Source organism: Accipiter gentilis, chromosome Z (assembly GCF_929443795.1).
Source record: "Accipiter gentilis chromosome Z, bAccGen1.1, whole genome shotgun sequence".
Classification (NCBI taxonomy): Eukaryota; Metazoa; Chordata; class Aves; order Accipitriformes; family Accipitridae; genus Astur; species Astur gentilis.
Window position 1 is genome coordinate 57,350,720 of NC_064919.1, and position 18,014 is coordinate 57,368,733.

The 18,014-nt window shown below is 54.1% G+C and overlaps 1 protein-coding gene across 1 annotated transcript; it reads left to right on the forward strand.

Moving 5' to 3' along the window:
- Positions 1–180: 180 nt before the first annotated feature.
- Positions 181–17,708, forward strand: LOC126036222 (sperm-associated antigen 4 protein-like). Its single transcript, XM_049795751.1, has 13 exons — positions 181–323; positions 11,585–11,728; positions 12,863–13,194; positions 13,418–13,499; positions 13,710–13,780; positions 14,175–14,236; positions 14,445–14,485; positions 14,752–14,848; positions 15,055–15,124; positions 15,682–15,782; positions 16,378–16,545; positions 16,909–16,998; positions 17,525–17,708. The coding sequence occupies exons 1-13, from the start codon at positions 181–183 to the stop codon at positions 17,678–17,680; spliced, it is 1,557 nt and encodes a 518-aa protein (XP_049651708.1). The 3' UTR covers positions 17,681–17,708.
- The last annotated feature ends 306 nt before the right edge of the window (positions 17,709–18,014 follow it).

Genomic DNA, 18,014 nt, shown 5'->3' on the forward strand with positions numbered 1-18,014 from the left:
GTGAGGAGGCCAGAGCAGGCTGACCACCGGGGAGGGGGGCGGATGCTGGCTCAGCTCCCCTGTGCCCACCTGCACTCCCAGGCACAGCCCTCCGCCCTGCCAGAGACCTGGCACCCCAGACACGAGGGCCTGGGCCACAGCTTCCTTGTGCAAAGGCACACGTGTGCGAGGGCCCGTGCGATGGGCGATGGGCGATGGGCCGGGGGTGGGCACTGTGGCAGCGTAGACGCCTGCGAACGGGGCATCAGTGTTTTGCGGCACCAGGATCAGCCGGGCGAGACGGGAGAGGGGGCAGAGCCCGCTGTGGTGCCCTGTGGACCCAGGTATAGGTGTGTGGTGGACCACCAGCTCCAGATCTGCCCATCGCTTGGGATGCGCGGCCCAGCTGAAGTGGGGCTTCTCCGAGGCACCGTGCAGGGGGACGGAAGGAGAGGTTTCTCTCCCGGCCTGTGGAGCCTGGCGCTGGTGCTCACCACAGCAGGGAGGGGAAATGGGGAGTGGTGCTGCGGCCCCTAGCACTACCTAACTGTCTGTTGGTGACGTCAGGTACAGCTGGTGCCTACCAGACGGCTACCCGGACCATTCCCGTCTGGGCAGCTCTGCCAATACCTCTCCGTGGGGCCACTTTGGTGCTACGAGGTGCTCATGTTGTGCGAGGGGCTGCCCTTTCGTGCTGAGCACCGGCTAATGCCCCCCCTGGCAGCCCATAGCCAAACCGGCAGCAGTTTGGTAGAGGCTCCAAAGCAGGCAAAGGCCTGAGCCATAGCCAGGCCAAGAACTCCTCTAGGAAACCCACCAGGGAGGAGAGCGATGCAGTGAAAGTTGAGAGTACAAGGAGTCTCGTGCATACCTCTCCCATTGTAGGCCATGTGATTACAAGCCAACCGCTTCATCCCTTAAGTATGGGATTGTCTACGTGAGCCTTCTCTGAGCTCTCCCTGCTAGGCAGCGTGGCTGCACGCTGCTGGTCTCCAGCAATGAGATCTTTTGGCAACAACAGATCGTTGGATGAGCCCAATTTGAATTCTCCCTGGATGGCAACTGGGCTGCATGGCAGGCAGCCCTCCCCTTGAGCGGGGATGCCCCTCACTATTAAGAGATATTAGTTGTTTCACTTAAATAAGGAAGTTTTGAGTAGGATGAACCACTTAAAGTCATAATGTTGAGTGATTTAGCATGCTGTTTGCTTAGCTTTACTTACTTCGCATGAGCAGCTAGATTTGCTGAAGCTTTAGGCCGCAAGCTGTTAACTTGCACTGGGCTTTACTGAACGTGTACCGACCTAGTCAAAACAGGGGCCTCCAGCGGTGGCGTAAATCAGAAGGTAAGGAGGCTTGAAGGCTACAATGCTCAACAGCACCTGCAACTCGACAAGATAACGGAGGGCCTGTCTGGAGACAGAGAAGGAATCCGACAAGGAAGGAACCAGGAGGTGTCAGGCCAGAACCACAGCTGCACGGAAGGGCATGTGGGAGACGTGCAAAGAGAGCGTGAAGAATGCGTGAGGGGCAGATGAATAGTGTGCACGGGTGTAACTGCCCAGCGGTTTGTTTGCTCGGGTTGGTCCCTCCCCGGAGGCACCCCGCTGGAGCTGACCCTGCTGCTGTACCACTCTATTAAATCAGCTATGTGTAGAAGACGATGCCCGAGAGCCTGTTTCGGGAAACCAAGGGCTTGAACTTTGGAGCGAACTAGCACCGGATGCCTGCACCGATCGGGAAGTGATTAATAGCATGCTCAGCTTTGAAATCCTAACTAAGGGATATAAAGGATTGATTCTGCACAGGTAATTCCCCTGGCCATAAACTCTTGAGCAAGTCTGGGACTAAGCGTGGACCCAGCCTCTGCTGGAGAGGAGAGTTTCTGAACTCTGAGTAGTAGTTTCGAAAGCAAGGGGGTCCCTTCTGAACCTCGCGACTCAACGGGAGGGTCTCCCTTACCTTCCTGCACATCCGATGTCTGTGCAAATCATCCTAAACCGATTCTAACTCAATTTTCCTTTGTCTGTTTCTCCCGTGTACAACGTAAAAGCGCGAACCTTGCCACTGAACTCTGTTAAGTTGCACTTTTAGGGATTCTTTATGGATCCTAAATCGCTCCTCCGGGACACCTGTGCTTGGGCACCTCTGCTCTCCTTCCGCCCGGCCCTCCTCATTTGCCTTGGAGTGTCATGTGGGAATAGGCAAGTTCAGGGGCACAGTGACAAGCTACTTCACAGGACAGGGTGGGGGAGGTTGGTGGGCTGCTGCCCCACGGCTCCCCTGCCATTGTCCTCTGTTGGCAGGGAAGTGGGACCGCATTGGTGCAGGCATCATTTCCCAGGGAAGCGTCTGTCAGAAACGCTTGGAAGAAAAGCATCTGCTCAACCGCCTGCAAGAGGACAGCTGCAAGCTTAGAATCGTACAGTGACTGAGGTTGGAAGGGACCGCTGCAGGCCCTCCGGTCCAAGGCCCCTGCTGCAGCAGGGCCACCCAGAGCCGGTTGCCCTGCACGGTGTCCAGATGGCTTGTGAATATCTCCAAGGTAGGAGACTCCACAGCCTCTCTGGGCAACCCGTGCCAGGGCTCAGTCTCCCTTGGGGTAGAAAGGTGTTGCCTGATGTCGAGGGGGCACCCCCTGTGTTTTGGTCTGTGCCCATTGCCTCTGGTGCTGTCGCTGGGCGCCACTGAGAAGAGCCTAGCTCCGTCTTCAGTGAACCCCCGTGATAGCACATGTCCAGCCATTCATAAGCAGATTAAAAGATGCTGCTAGGAAATATACTAATATGGATCCTGAGTCTGAAGAAGGAAAAGCTCAGTTGGCTCCTTTATTTATAGGACAATCCTCTGATGATATCAGAAGGAAGTTACAAAAATTACAAGGAGCAGATTCTCGAGATGGGGGAAAATTATTAGAAGTTGCTTGGGTGGCATATAGAAATAGAGATGAATTACAGAGTAAAATGAATGCAAGGCTAGAAGCTGCTCTGGAAGTAGGAGCTGGCATAGGATGAGGCAGAGGAGTTATTCGCCGAGGAAGGGGACGTGGCCGAGGAGTGGGATGAGGGAGAGGAACTGGATTAGGGTCACCAGTGGGATTAAACCGGCCCCTGGGACCAAATCAGTGTGCATACTGTAAACAGGAAGGAGACTGGAAAGGGGAATGTCCCCTGAGACCTACAAGGTCACAAGCGATCCCAACTTCGACCACACAATCTCAGCAAGTTCCCCCTTTCTTGGGAAAGTTGAGAGCAAGTATCTGACGGGGACCAGAGGGGAGTCTCCCAGCAGAACCTCTGGTTACAGCTAACCTGGGAGAACAGAAAACTGAATTTTTAGTTGACACTGGAGCCACCTTTTCAGTTTTAAACACCTTGGAGGGAGAATTAAGTTCTGAGAAAATTAGCGTTGTTGGTGCGACGGGTGAACGAGAGACTAGACCCTTCCTTAAACATTTGACAATGAAATTAGGAAAGCAATGGGTCACTCATCACTTTCTGTATTTGCCAAATTCTCCTAAAGCCCTGTTAGGGAGAGTCCTACTTGAGAAACTGGAAGCAGAAATTAAATTTTAAAATGGTGAGATTAAAATTTTAATTCCAGAAACTGAACATATCGAAGCAGCGGCTTTGTTGTTACAGGAGATGGTTACGGAAAGCAGACGACCATACCAGTTGGAGTAAATAATGCTGTAATTCTAATCGTCTGGGCTGGGGAAGTGCCTAGTAAATCCAAAAGAGCAGAGCCTGTGAGAATTGGTTTAAAGCCAGGATCGAGTCTGGTAAGAATTAATACCCCCTAAAACTGGGAAGTCAGGAACGGTTAGTACCGATAATACAAAAATTTCTGAAGTACAAACTGTTAGTAGAATGTGAATCCAAATACAACACCCCAACCTTGCCTGTTAAAAAGGCTAATGGAAAAGATTACAGGTTAGTTCAAGACCTCAGAGCAATAAATCAAATAGTACAAGATATTCACTCGGCAGTAGCAAATCCTTGTGCTTTGTTAACAACCCTAACAGAGAAACGAGAATGGTTCACAGTGCTAGACTTAAAAGATGCCTTTTTCTGTATTCCCTTGGCTCCCAATAGTCAAGAGCTCTTTGCTTTTGAATGGGAAGATCCTGAGACTGGGAGAAAAACACAATATACATGGACAGTCTTGCCTCAAGGCTTTAAGAACAGCCCTACCGTTTTTGGAAATCAATAGGCACGAGAATTAGGGATTTGGAAGAAAGACAATAATCAAGGAATCTTGTTGCAATATGCGGATGGTCTGTTAATCGCAGCTGAGAGAGAAGAAGAATGCACAAAGTTAACTATTAGCCTTTTGATCTTCTTGGGAATCAGTGGATATCGAGTGTCAAAAGACAAAGCCCAAATAACCCAGAGAGAAGTAACTTATTTGGGTTTTGAAATTCTGAAAGGACAATTAGGAACTGAGAGAAAGGAGGCAATTTGTCATCTCCCTGAGCCTCAGACTCTAAAAGAATTTCGAGCATTTCTGGGAATGGTTAGGTGGTGTCGCCTGTGGATTACAAATTATGACTTGCTGGTCCCACCTTTATACGAGCAGCTCAAAACCTCAAACAATGAGTTTATAGATTGGACTGATGCCGGAAAAGCTGCTTTCAAAGAACTAAACCAGGCTCTAACGGAGGCACCAGCCCTAGGCCTGCCAGATCTCTCAAAGACATCTGAACTCTTCACTCATGAAAGAAAAGGTCTAGCTCTGGGCGGCCTGGCCCAATATCTGGGACCAAGTTGGCGAGCTGCGGCCTACTTCTCGAAGCAATTAGACAATGTGCGTCTGGGATGGCCTGGTTGTCTGAGAGCCGTCGCTGCAACTGTGCTATTGATCCAAGAAGCTCGTAAGTTCACCCTAGCACAAAGAATTACGGTGTACGTTCCCCACATGGTAATCACTGTGCTCGAACAGAAAGGGGGGCATGGGTTATCCCCTAGCAGAATGCTGAAATACCAAGTGGTGTTGCTGGAGCAAGATGATGTTTACTTAAAAACTACTACTGTCGTTAACCCTGCTGTGTTTTTAACAACTGATCAAGTTGAAGGAGACCTGGAACGTGACTGCCCGCAGACAACTGAAGAAGTCTACTCCAGCCGACCGGATCTCTGAGATGCGCCCCTGGAAGAAACAGGTTGGGAACTATATACTGGCAAAAGCAGTTTCATCTGTGAAGGAAAACGTTCATCAGGACATGCGGTAACCACTACGGAGAAGGTAACTGAATCACGAGCTTTGCCTTCGAATGTATCTGCCTAAAAGGCTGAATTGATAGCTCTTACTCGAGCACTGGAACAAAGTCAAGGAAAGCGAGTCAACATTTGGGCAGACTCAAAGTATGCTTCTGGAGTAGTACATGTGCATGGAGCAATATGGAAAGAAAGAGGACTGTTCTCTGCACAAGGAACCACCATTCAGCATGCGGAACAAATACTGGAATTGTTAGAAGCCATTCAAAAGCCAACAGCAGTCGCGATAATGCGCTGTAAAGCACATCAGTCAGGTAGGACTGTCCCTGAAACAGGTAACCGATTGGCTGATGGAGCTGCTAAAGAGGCTGCAGAAAAAGGCATCCTAGCGCTAGCTCCAGAGAGAAGTGTAGCTTTACTGAAGGACGCTCCAAATTATAATGAAAAAGATGAAGAATTAATTCTTACATTGCAGGCTAGTAAAAATGAAACAGGATGGGCTATAACACCAACAGGTCAAATAATAGTCCCACCCGCAATAATGAGAGAAATTGCCTGGGCTGAACATAAGAAAGTACCCTGGGGAACAGAAAACCTTGTTAAGCATTTACCAAAATGCGTTTTGAGTAGAGAAATGACAAAGATTATTCGAACCGTTACAACTGAATGGGAAATCTGTGTGCGCAATAATCCCCAAGCCAGTAATAAGATTACTTTTGGCATTACGAAACAAGGAAATTCTCCAGGAGAATACTGGCAAATTGACTTTACAGAATTGCCCCGAAAAGAAGGATATCCATATATCCTAGTTGTAGCTGATACTTTCACTGGGTGGCCCGAGGCTTTCCCTTGTCGCACCAACAAAGCAAGAGAAGTAGTTAAAGTCTTGCTCAAGGAGATGATACCAAGATTTGGGGTCCCTGTAGGAATGTCATCTGACAATGGCCCTCATTTTATAGCAAAGCTTGTAAGACAGTTGAGCAAAGTATTGTCTATAGATTGGGACTATCACACCCCATATAGGCCACAAGCAAGTGGGAAAGTAGAAAGAATGAACTACCCTCTCAAGCAACAGCTGAGTAAAATTTGTCAGGAAACGTCGCTTACATGGGTTAAAGCATTACCCATGGCTCTATTAAGAATCAGAGTACAGCCAAAAGGGAAAGGAAATTTCAGTCCTTATGAAAAGTTACATGGAAGACCATATCAAGGGTCCGATGTTCCAAATACCTTGAGCGCTTCTGGAGATATGCCTTTAAAGGGTGTTATGACTTCTTTAGGAAGCTCTTTACAAGAGCTTTGTCAGCATGTCTCCACAGCTGGAGCCTTAGAATTGGACGCAGCAGCACATCCCTTCCAACGAGGAGATTGGGTATATGTAAAATCGTGGACTTCAGAACCACTAGCTGAGAAGCGGAAAGGACCGTATCAAGTCATTTTAACAACATATACAGCAGTAAAGGTCTGGGGGAAAGGACGTTGGCTTCACTGTACAGGAATAAAGCAAGCACCAACAGGGAATTGGAAGTCTAAAGAAACCGGTCCTGTGAAATTGGAAATCTATAAATAAGTTCCATGCTATGTACTTGGGAGAACCATTGTGTAAAACTTATAAGATTGGGGTTGTTACTCGGGATATTGTCAGGGCAGAAATCCTTTTGTGTGTTACAGGTTTTAAATATTTTCTTTTAAGTTGTTGTTCTAAACATAAGATAAATAAGAGTAGATGTAAAAGTACAAAGGCAGAATCACAGGTTGACAGGATGAAAGAATCTGTAGTATAAGATAAACAAAATGAAGCATTTATTGTTTGAATTACTAACCCTGATACTAGTCGTCCCTGTGATTTTGATAAAAGATAACCTAGTTTCACAATTGATTCAAGGTTTTGCGAAGGTACGAAATTTAACCTCAGTAACAGCCTGCCTTCCGATTCCAAAGTCAGCTGAATATCCAATTCCATGGGGAATGTTGACATTGACTCTAACCAAAACTTGGGAAGAGATGTGGGAGAATGAGAATCAGTTTAGCAGATTAAATTGGATGGATTTGGGTGGCAGTTACTCTTTAAACTTTGAAAGAAGGAGTTACAGCATTTTGAATTGTAACATTACCAAACCATCCACCTCACGGGCAAAAGAATTAATTTATCGTCCTTCAGGAGAAACTTGTACAAACACCCTTTGGGGCTGCCAATTGCCAAAACCAAGGAGACAAGTGCAGAGAGGAACTTGGGATCACACTCAAAATAGAGCATGGTGTTTGGAATTTACCGGAATTACAGGGCCCTTGTTAGATCCACCCAGAGCCAGAACTATCTGTGGAAATGTAGACTGGACTAGACAAACAGAGAAGATCACACATCCTACATGGAACTGTACGAGAGTTTACACTTGTAACTCCTCTGACCCAGAAGTTCAAAGACTTTATCCCCTAGCTAAAGCTCTAAGATGGGGATGTGCTTGTAGAAATTATAGTAATGTTTTAAGTGATACTTGGTCCCCTCTTAATAACGGAAGGAAAATTTGGCCTGGAATTGACTGTATTAAAGGACGGGTGGGAAGTTTAGGATTAACTGTCTGGGTGAGTAGTGATGGTACATGGTCCACGCACCTTCGCATGAAGGACAAGAGCAAACAATGGACTTTAGGCTTATTAACTTGATGCCCTCTCTGGAAGAAATCCCCCTTGCGGCCTCGATAGTGGAATCGGGTAAAACGAGAAGATGATTCCTGGCAATCACCAAGCCCTGGAGCCAAAATAGGATGGGTATTGGAATCTCTATTCTTACCACAGTTAGCAGCTCTTCAAAATAAAATGACTCTCCGCAATGTTCCACTCCAAGTAGAAACATTAGCTAATGCGACTCAAAGTGGGCTAAATGAACTCAGTGCACAAGTACACGCTACTAGTAAAACGGCACTGCAAAATCAGTTAGCTTTAGGCCTACTACTACTAAAAGAACATGGAGTATGTGGGCACATGGGTTTTTCAAACGGTTCGTGTTGTATCCACATACCAAATGTGACAGCTGATTTAAACCATCAGGCAGAATAAGACGTGTTGCTCAAAGTAGTAGAGAATTGAGATCAAACGTAGCAAGTTTTTGGCTAAACAAAATATTTCAGAACTTTGGATTTTCTCCGACTGGATGGTTAGCTGGGCTTTTGCCAAATGTAATTGTGATTGTTACCATCTTTGTTATAATCTTTGTCGCTTTTAGCTGTCTTAAACGAGCTGTGGCACGATCTGTATTCAGGTGAGACTACCGAAAGAATTAGTGGCCTCAAACAGAAAGGGGGGAACTGATAGCCTATGTCCATATATTTGGTGTGGTTTGTTCAAATGTTTATGGTTTTCATATTCTGTACCTTCTGTGAAAACTGGTTTGCTGCTAGATAACTAACTGTATGAGTGAGATTTGATAAACGATCACATATGAACGTTACGGTTGAAACAATATGTGATAAATGAATTTAGTCTCAAACAGGATTCCAATCAAAGTTTACAATTTATTAAATGAATAAAGGCAAGCAAACAGCGCTGGGTGCACCAGGAGCCTCTGCTCTACGAAGACGTGCGCTGTGAAAAACAACCCAGCTTCTTTTATAGTCTAACATTAGTTACATATTCATACTAGGCGTGTCCTTCCAAAAGACTCTCCACCTCCTGGTTGTGCAGGTCCAGTAGTTCTCCTAGAAACTTCTCGAACTCTCCTCATTGGCTGAGGGGTCTTCCATGCAATGTATCTCCGACCAAGCTCCCCACTGCTCGGGCCTGACAGCAGACATCCTGCATAACACCAGCTGCCATCACCAGAACCCTAACAAGTTCACAACAGACACCTCCCCCTCAACAAACTGCCCATACACTGCCATTTCAATACACCCTCTGTTTATACACACCTGCTATTTATACATACTAAAGATCACCCCGCTCATAACCTCGCCCCATACTACGATAAATGCCTCAGTTCTCCCCTAGGATCTCTTGTTTAACACTGTGCAGTTAACAACAAAACCGGTTTTGGGCTGGCAAAAAAGAACTGTATACATACCATCTGTCACCTCCCGGCCTGTAGTTATAGGAGGACCGACAAAATAGTTAAAGACTACATATACGGTGAGGGTCACATTTTATTATGCAGCCCTAGCATTGTTTATATTGACACGAATCAGATGAACACATTTCACAAATAGACAAAGGGTAGCCGGGGAGATAATTACAAAAGCGTAGTCAAGTGATTAACTAGTAATTATTCACAAGTTTTGCCGTTCTTTGCTCTTATGACTAGCTGTTCCTGTACGCTAGATGAGAAAAACGTTGCAACTGACCACATGTGATTGAAACTGCGTTAAGCTTCAAGATCAAAGAACAAGGACAAGAATAAGGACTTCAAGAACAGCCAACAAGAACTTCAGATGGGTCGGTGGTCATAAAAGCAGCCCGTCGACTCAAAAGGATCCTTCATTGCGCATGATCGGATGTAGGCAGTACTATGACAATCAGGTAGGATCATTTTTATGTGTATGTATACTAATCTGATTAATATGCAATTAGTTATTCTCTGTAACCTGTTTGTGCTAAAGCTGTGGTATTTGGCACGCTAGGTGGAACTATCCCCCGCGCATCCAGCGCTGCAATAAAGAATGCCTGCCTTCTAAAACTCCCAAACGAGTCTTAGAAGGGTTCTTTGACCGGCTTTTCGGCATCACCCCCTTCGGGTATATATGCGGATGATGTCCCCCCTGTGCCTTCTCCTCCCTAGGCTGAACCGTCCCAGCTCTCTCAGCCTTTCCTCATAGGAGAGATGCTCCAGTGCCTCCACCGTCTTACTAGCCCTTCACTGGCGTATGTCCACGTCTCTCTTGTACTGGGGAGCCCCAAACTGGACACAGCACCCCAGGCGTGGCCTCACCAGTGCCGAGGAGAGGGCAAGGATCACCTCCCTTGACCTGCTGGCAGCGCTCCTCTTGTCGCAGTGCAGGATACCATTTGCTGCCTCTGCCACAAGGGCACATTGCTGGTTCACGTTCAACTTGGGGTCGAACGCGAATGTGAACACGGGCACGTACTGGTGCATGGGGTTGTGCCCCTCTCAGGCGCAGGGCTTTGCCCTGCCTTCCCTGATGACCTTCACGAGGCTTCTGTCAGCCCATTTCTCCTGCCTGTTGTGGTCCCTCTGGAGGGCAGCACGACCTCTGGCGCATCAGCTCTGTGTCATCGGCAAACGTGCCGAGGGCACGCTCTGCCCCATCATCCAGCTCATTAATGAGGACGTTAAACAGGAGCGGAGCGGACCCACTACTGACCCCTGGGGTATGTCTCGCCCCAGGAGGGCATAGGATGTGCTCAGATGCCTCCTGCAACGGGTCCGTTGGAGGTGGCTGGGACTGGCCACGTCTGGCACGGGGCAGCCCTGGCCCCTGCCCACAGAGCCTCCCCCGGTACTCCTGCCACTGGCAACGCCTGGACAGGGACCCCCGATACACCAGTACACAGGGGCAGGGGTGTCTGGAGCGGCACAGGTGCCTGGGCGAGGACAGGCAGCAAGACTAGGCAGGGGGTTCACGGCCCGTGGAGGAGCTGTGGCGGGGCCATCTGCCAAGAGGCTTGCCAAGGCCTGTCTTCTGGCCGGGGCCTCCGTGTCGGGGGCTTGCGCCTGCCTCTGCTCGCCCTGGGGGGAGACAGCGTCCAGCAGGACTCTTGCCCGCTTCCTCCTATAGCTGCTCGCTCTCGTCACAACCCGGCGAGGGCCTGCCAGCTGGCTCACCCCCGAGGAGCCGCTGGGGTCTGTGGGCCACCCCAGAAGGAGCCCTTGCAGTGTCGTGGGTGCTCATGCGCCTCGTTGAGGACGGGGCGCGCAGCAGTCCCTTGGCACATGCCTGGGGCCACGTTGGTGGCCGGAGTTCCCCATGACAAGGTGGAGCCGGTGGGGTGGAGCAAGCCAAAGCCCCACGCACCCCCATGCAGCCCCAGCCCGGTGTTACCCAGAGCCGGCACCCCCTCCTTGCCCCGTGGGGACCCCTCAGCTGGCAAGGTTGGCCCTGCCCAGGCAGGAGGAAGGTCGGGGGCCCTGCTCAGGATCCTCCCTAACCCTGTGCTGCCATGCCAGATGCCCGGTGCCCTCGGGGCAGCCTGCGCCCCCGTGCAGAGACCTTCCTGGTTGCCCCCGCAGGAGACTACAGAACACACAGCACACACCCTCCTTTCTCTAAAGGGGCTGAGGTGGGTTGACCCCAGCAGACCGATGCCCAGCCAGTCCCCAGGCAATGGCTACTTTGGAAAGGGCAAAGGCCCGGGCTTTATTGCGGAGCGTGGTGTTGCATGGCCTGTGGAGTAGCCCTGTGGTCAGTTGGGGTCGGCTGTCCCTGCTGCGTCCCCTCCCAGCCTCTCGCCCACCCGCACAGCCTACTCGCTCGGGGACACACAGAGAGAAGCAGAGGAAGCCTTGGCGCTGCGCAAGCGCTGTTCAGCGAAAGTGCTGGTGTGTTTTCAGGCCTGCCTAGTCACAACTGCAAAAGACAGCGCTAAGTGGGCATCGGGGTCTCTGCCTTCCCCTCCACCCCCCAGTAGCTCCCTCTGTGATGTCGCAGCCATGACCTCACACCGAGCGTGGCCAGGCCTCTGTGAAGTCAAGGCTGGCCACCTTGACCTCCGGCACTGTGGGCCAAACCTCCCGCCTGGAAGGAGCTTGCCGTGTCCTGGTGGCTGTGAGCCCGTGGCAGGCGTTCTCCTCCCGGCAATCGGTTTGGAGCTCTCGCCCAAGTGACCTCCCCTGGGCAGGCAACACTCCTGCGGTGGAAGGAGGACACACAGGCTTGCAGGGGAGCTTCCTTTCTCCCCAAGATGAGGAGGAGAAAGGCTCCTCCAAGAGCGCAAGGTGCTGCCCTGCCAAGGAGGGGAGCCGGCAGCAGCACAGACAGACGTGCAGCTGGGCCCACTCGGGTCCTCGAGAACAGGTACGAGGGTTTGTTCCTCCTGGGGACATCAGCTGGTGGGCAGGACCCCCAGAGCCTGAAGGGGGGCTGGCTGGGGGGACACGGTGGAGAAGCTGGCGAGCGCTGTGGGCAGCACAGCAGTCCCAGGTCTTGGAAAACCCGCCGTGAGCGGGAAGAGGCTCAGCTGAAAGCCCCTCTGGCCCCCTGGGCCAAACCCCACGGTCCTGCTGCTCAGGGTCCCAGCAGCAAACTTGGAAGTTCCTGCTGCCCTCCAGCACAAGCCTTTTCTGGGTGCCTGGAGCGGGACAGCTCAGCCCTCGCCCCGCCAGGCCTCCCTGGCAAAGCACTGCCGCAGCTGGAAACTCCTGGTGGGTCTCTGCTGAGCGAGAGAAGCCCTGGGGGGTGTTTCGGAGAGGGCTGTGGCCCTCGAGCTGCAGAGGCCCTGGGAAGCGGTGGGGGCTTTGGAGGAGGGCAGCCGCTCCCCGCTGCCCACAGAACGCCAGGTCTCTGAGACGCCTGCTCAGGGGCAGGCTGGTGCTCTGGGGGCCAGGGTGGAGTCAGGGTGAGAAGCGGCTGCGCCGTCCCGCTCTGCTGCTTCTCCTGCCCTATCTCACCACAGCAGGGACGTCTCCTGGGAGGCTTCCCAAAGCCTGTCTTCTGGCCAGGGCCTTGGCTGATGTGGCATGGAGATGGTGCAAAACAGGGCGCCGCCTTTGTCCTCCCATAGGTGCAGCCCCGCTCGGGAGGACCAGGGCACCAGCTGGAGGGGGCTAGCACACTGCATCTGCAGCGTGGGAGAAAACAAGCGTGAGTTCAGCGTTGCCTTTCACCCCATGTTTGCACCAAGCCTGCCTGGCTCAGCCGGGACCAATGGCCCCACAGAACCAGCATCATCCTGCCCTGAGGGAGGCCTGGGGCCACCTCTCCTATGTGACGACGAGGACGGAGCTGCCTACCACGTCCGCATCTTAGTGGGATACTGTAGTAACCGCGGCGTACCCCAACATGGTGGAGGCCAAGAGGCCAAAGCCTCGTCCACCCTCCCACCCCAGGCACACCGTCAGGGCCCTGCCTGCAAGGGGATCCTGCCTGGTCCCCTGAGCCCAGCTCCCAGGATGCAGCCAGCACCCCCGCCCTCCAGGGCAGAGCCCTGGCCGTGGCCCTGCCCCACAGGGAGGGAGCGCACAGCACCAGCGCCCACCGCGCCACAGGGGTCTGGCACACGCCCTGAAGGGCATCCTCGAGAAGGGTCCTCAGGCTTTCCTCCGGCTTTGTTGCCCAGGGTTCGTCTTCGGCATTGCTGACAGCCTGGCAGTGGCTGTGCTCTCCCTCCAGAGACGCCTCAGCACAGGCAATTCCACCCTGTGAGTACAACGTGTGTCTGGTGCGGACACGGAGGTGGGGGTGCCACTGGGTAAGGGTGAGCAGGGGGGAGGCTGGAGGTGCTCTCTGCCAGGATACCCCCTGGCTCTGGCTCCCCTGTAAATTGCTGCTCCTCAGCTTGTAGGAGAAAATCCCCCTGTGCAGGGCTCTGGCCTTAGGCACTGCCAGTGCCAGGGCTTCCTCTTTTTCAGGAAAGAGATCGTCACCCTGAAGAAGGAGAGGCTCTGCACCATCCTCTTCTTGACGACCCTGGCTGCTCTTGGTGAGTATTGGCACGCTGTCAGCGGAGGCACAGAGGCGCAGGCTGCCAGCTTCAGCATGAGGGAGAGGCGCTGGAGCCTCCCCAGCATTCCACCCTTGGAAGGCCGGAGGGTTGGCCTTTCCAGCCTCCCAGCCTCGCGGTCAGGAGATGCTGGCTGCACGCAGGGGAAACGGGGCGTAGCTGTGGGGCGCACCGCGTGCCCGGGAAGCAGGGCTGTGCAGAGCCCCGAGGCCCAAGGCCAGAGTCCTTGCTTGGGGCTGCAGCCTCTCTCTGTACCCCTTCCCCGTGTCCTCAGCCAGCCTCTTGCCACCCTGATGTGGGAGGAGACCACATGACTACAGGGATTTTTAGAAACTCTAGTCAAGTAACTCTCTGTCGGTGATGTGAATTACAGCTGGTGCCTACTGCGGGACCTCACTGCTCGTGTGGATGCTGCAGGCAAAGAATGTGCCGCAGGTCAGTGGGACAGGAAAGTCCTGCAGAGGAGCGCTGCTGCTGGGGGTGGGTGGTGGTGGGTGGGTGGGTAAAACGCCCGGTCTGCCGGTTCCAGGCAGTGACGCACACACAGAAAGTGGCAGTGGCTGCTGCCGTGCCTTCCTAGAGCCACCAGCTCTGGAAAGCCCCGGCAGCTCAGGGAGTCAAGCAGAGAGCCTTTCTCTTTCAGGTGCTGCTGGGGCAGCCTGCTGCTGACCTGAGGTCCCTGCGGTAAGAGGCCTCTCCTCTCTCCTGACCTGCAGCACGTTTGGTGGGGTAGCAGCAGATGAGACAGTGCTATTTGCACTCATTTGCACAGCGCCCAGGGCTTGTGCCTTTTGCTCCTGCCTGGGCCTTTTGCTAAAGCTGGAAGGGGAGGGAAAGAAAAGGGGGCTCCAGCACCCCTGTCTCTGCTCCTCCTTGGAGCGTGGAGGCTTGGAGGCTCTGGGAGGGGCTGGGCAGCTCTCTGACAAGACCTGCTTTCACCGCGTCTGCAGGAGCATGCTCGCCGTGTGGGGGCAACAATCCCAAGAGGTGCAACAGCTGAGGGACGAGGTGGCACACCTGGCTGCAGAGATGGCTGCTGTGAAGAAGGTAATCCTGCGCTTTGGGAAAGAGGGCTGGCACGAGCAGGGCCCCGCACAAGGCCCTTCCTGGGCCAGTTGGTGGGCTTTTCCTGCTCAGCCCACACACCCGTCCCTTGCCCGGGGCTGCTGGTTGAACTTCTCCGCCGTAAAAAGCCCCTTCTCCTGGCCAGGTCTGACGTGGTCATTTCCCCTCTTCCTTTGCGTCTTTCCCAGGAAGCTCAGCAAATGAGAGAGGCAATGTCTGCAAGCACGCGGATGTCTGACTGGGCTCTGAAACGTGCAGGTACGGACAGGCCTCGGGCCCAGGCCGGCAGGCCTTGTTGCGCTGGGCTCGCGCTTGGCATTCCCGAAAGCAGGCTGCGTGGCAGAGGCTGCTCTCCGAGGCAGAGGGAGGTGGGACCAAATCCCGGGGCTCAAGAGCACGCCTGTGGCAGAGCGGCTCCCTTGGGCTCACCCCCATCCCGCCGTCAGACCCCTCGCTGGTGCCGCGGCCGTGCCCCTGCAGGCGTTTCTGCCCCCTCCCTCTTTGCTGAGCTTTCCTGGGGAGCAAAAGCGGATGGCTGGGTCATCCTCTGCTGTCCACGTGGTGGGGCCTCAGCTTGGGTCTGCAGCCCTTCCCGTGGGGGCTTGCTGTCTCCCAGCTCCCGCGGACCTTCTCTTTGTGCAGCTGCTGGGAGAGAGACGCCATCCCCGGGCACAGGGATGCCCTCCTTTCCTGGGGCACCTCCGAGGGTGCGCTGTGGCATGTGGGGCGGGCAGGCAGACTTAGAAGTCACTTGCTGCCCCCAGGTCCTCCGAGCCTGGGGCCTCTTGCAGTCAGCTGCTCTCTTCTCCCTTCAGGGGCTGCCATCGACCTGCAGAGATCGTCCAGCATCTCTGCATGGCTCTGCAAGGCGTTCTGGTTCCTGTGTTCTCCGCCCCTTGTGGATACCTTTGTGCAGGTAGAGTGGCAGAAACCGTCAGTGCTGCTTCTCTTGCCTCTTGTGAAGTTGGGGGCGAGCCCTGGGGTGTCTCCCCTCAGGCCAGTGGTATTGCGGAAGGCCCCAGAGCTGGTCCGGTGCCTGGCACCTGAGGTCTCCCACAGGGCTTAGCTCCCCAGAAAAAAGCAGTTGTCCTCAGACGTGGGTTGAGCTGAGCTGAGCTGAGCTGAGCTTCCTGCCCCCCATCCCTGGTCACGGCTGGCTGAAGGGGCTTCTCCTTCGCGACCCCATTTCCCTGCCATGGCTCTGACTGTCCCTTTCCCAATGGCGCAGTGGAGGGTGGGGGGAGGCTGCAGAGCTGCTGGCCAAGAAGAGAGGTTTCTTGAAAGCCCTGGCTGCGGTACAGGCTACCAGATGTCTCCCCCACTGGCTGGCTGCTTTCCCCTTTCCCGGGCCGGGAAGACATCCGGGCGCTTCTGCCCGCATCCCAACACGCCATTCATTTCTAGCACAAGCACAGCCCACAGATGCAGTCCTGACTGTGCTTCTGGCTGCAGGGGAGCGTGGCGGGCCCCCCCACACCCTTGTGTTCATTGCTTTGACCCTCTGCTTTCAGCCGGATGCTTCCCCGGGTTACTGCTGGCCTTTCCAAGGGTTTTGGAGTGAGGTGCTGATCCGGCTGCCCACTGAAATACGACCGCTGGCCATCATCATAGAGCACACCTCCAAGACAGCCTCTCCACCGGGGACTGTCAGCAGTGCCCCCCGAGATTTCACTGTCTACGTAAGTTTCTGCTGGGCGCTGGGGGCTGGGACCTGGCCGCAGGGAAGAGCTGTAGCGGGGATTTGCTGCTTTCTGTGCATCTGCTGAGATTCGTGTGCTCCCAAGCACCGCCGTAACCCGTGGGGAAGTTGCAAGGGACACGCGGACTGGCATCACCCCTCCTAAGTCTTGCTCAGCATGTTTTGGCCCAGCACCTCCGGCCCCCAAGCAGCACGCAAGGAGGAGACTCGGCCCCACTGCATCCTGCGCCAGATCGCGCTGGAGGTGCAGGAGCGGGGTGCAGATCACGGGCCCGGGTCTGGCATGAGCATTTCCTCGTGCTTGCGTCGAGCCTGACCTGCTCCCCTGTGCTTTATCTCCAAGGGACTGGATGAGGAAGGCAAGGAGGAAACTCTGCTGGGGACGTTCACCTACACCGTGCAGAAAGGGCCGACCCAGACCTTCCCTCTGCAGGTAGAGTGAATGTGTGTGGGCAAGAGGCCAGGGCAGTAACGCCGGTTTGCCTGCAAGTTGCTTGCAGAAGGAGTGCGGACGGTCCCTGCCGGGGCAGGGGCCCGACCCTGGCCAGGAGAAACGTTGGTGGGATCGGGAGGGAGAGTGGCATCCGGCAGGGTGGCAAAAGCAGAACAGAGGCCGCGCTGGCCCCCAGACGCCTGGGTCCCCGGAGCTGCCTGGCTGCAGCCTCCGGGCAGGCGGTGGCAGGGAGGATGCCCAGCACCTTGCCCTGGCAGCAGGACTTGCCCCGGCACGGGCGGGCCTCAGGTTTCCACAGCTGCCCGCCACGCTCTCCGAGGCCGGGCGTTTGGGGGTCCTTTGCCACCTGGGTGGGAGAAGGGAAGGAGGGAGAAGCTGCCGCCTCAACCACGGCGGGAGCTGGTCCTGCAGCGGGGTTCGGGCTGGCGGAGGAAGACTCGCGGAGGCTGCTGTCACACTTTACACGCCAGGGGTCACGCTGCTTTTTGCTGTGGTTTCTTTGCAGAACGGGATCCCCAGAGCCTTTCGGGTTTTGAAGCTTGGCATACAGAGCAACTGGGGAAAACCGGGGTACATCTGCATTTACCGAGTGCAGGTGTGTGGGAAGATGGTGGGAACCAACGCCATCGGCGTGAAGCATGTGGAGACCTTCCCTCAGTAAGAAATAAAGAGGAAATTGGGGAAACAGAGCAGAGGGATGTGGCTGTTTGTTAGCCTGGTAGGCCTCTCAAAGTGGCCTGCTTCTGCCTTTCGCAGGCTGAGGCCTTCCTCAGGCTTCCCACTTTCTCTCCACCACGGGGGTGTTTCCGAAGCGAGCAAAAGGAGGCCCCGCTCCCACAGCCTTTCCTTGCCTAAGTTCCTTGGCGAAATCCTCTGGCTCAAGGGCCGCCCCCCCATCTTGCCCCAGGAAGGAGTCGTCGGAGCCCGGCAGTCTTTGGGCGTCACGATCCCCAACGCACGGGCCCGCTCCATTCAGGGGGCACCTTGGCTCTGGG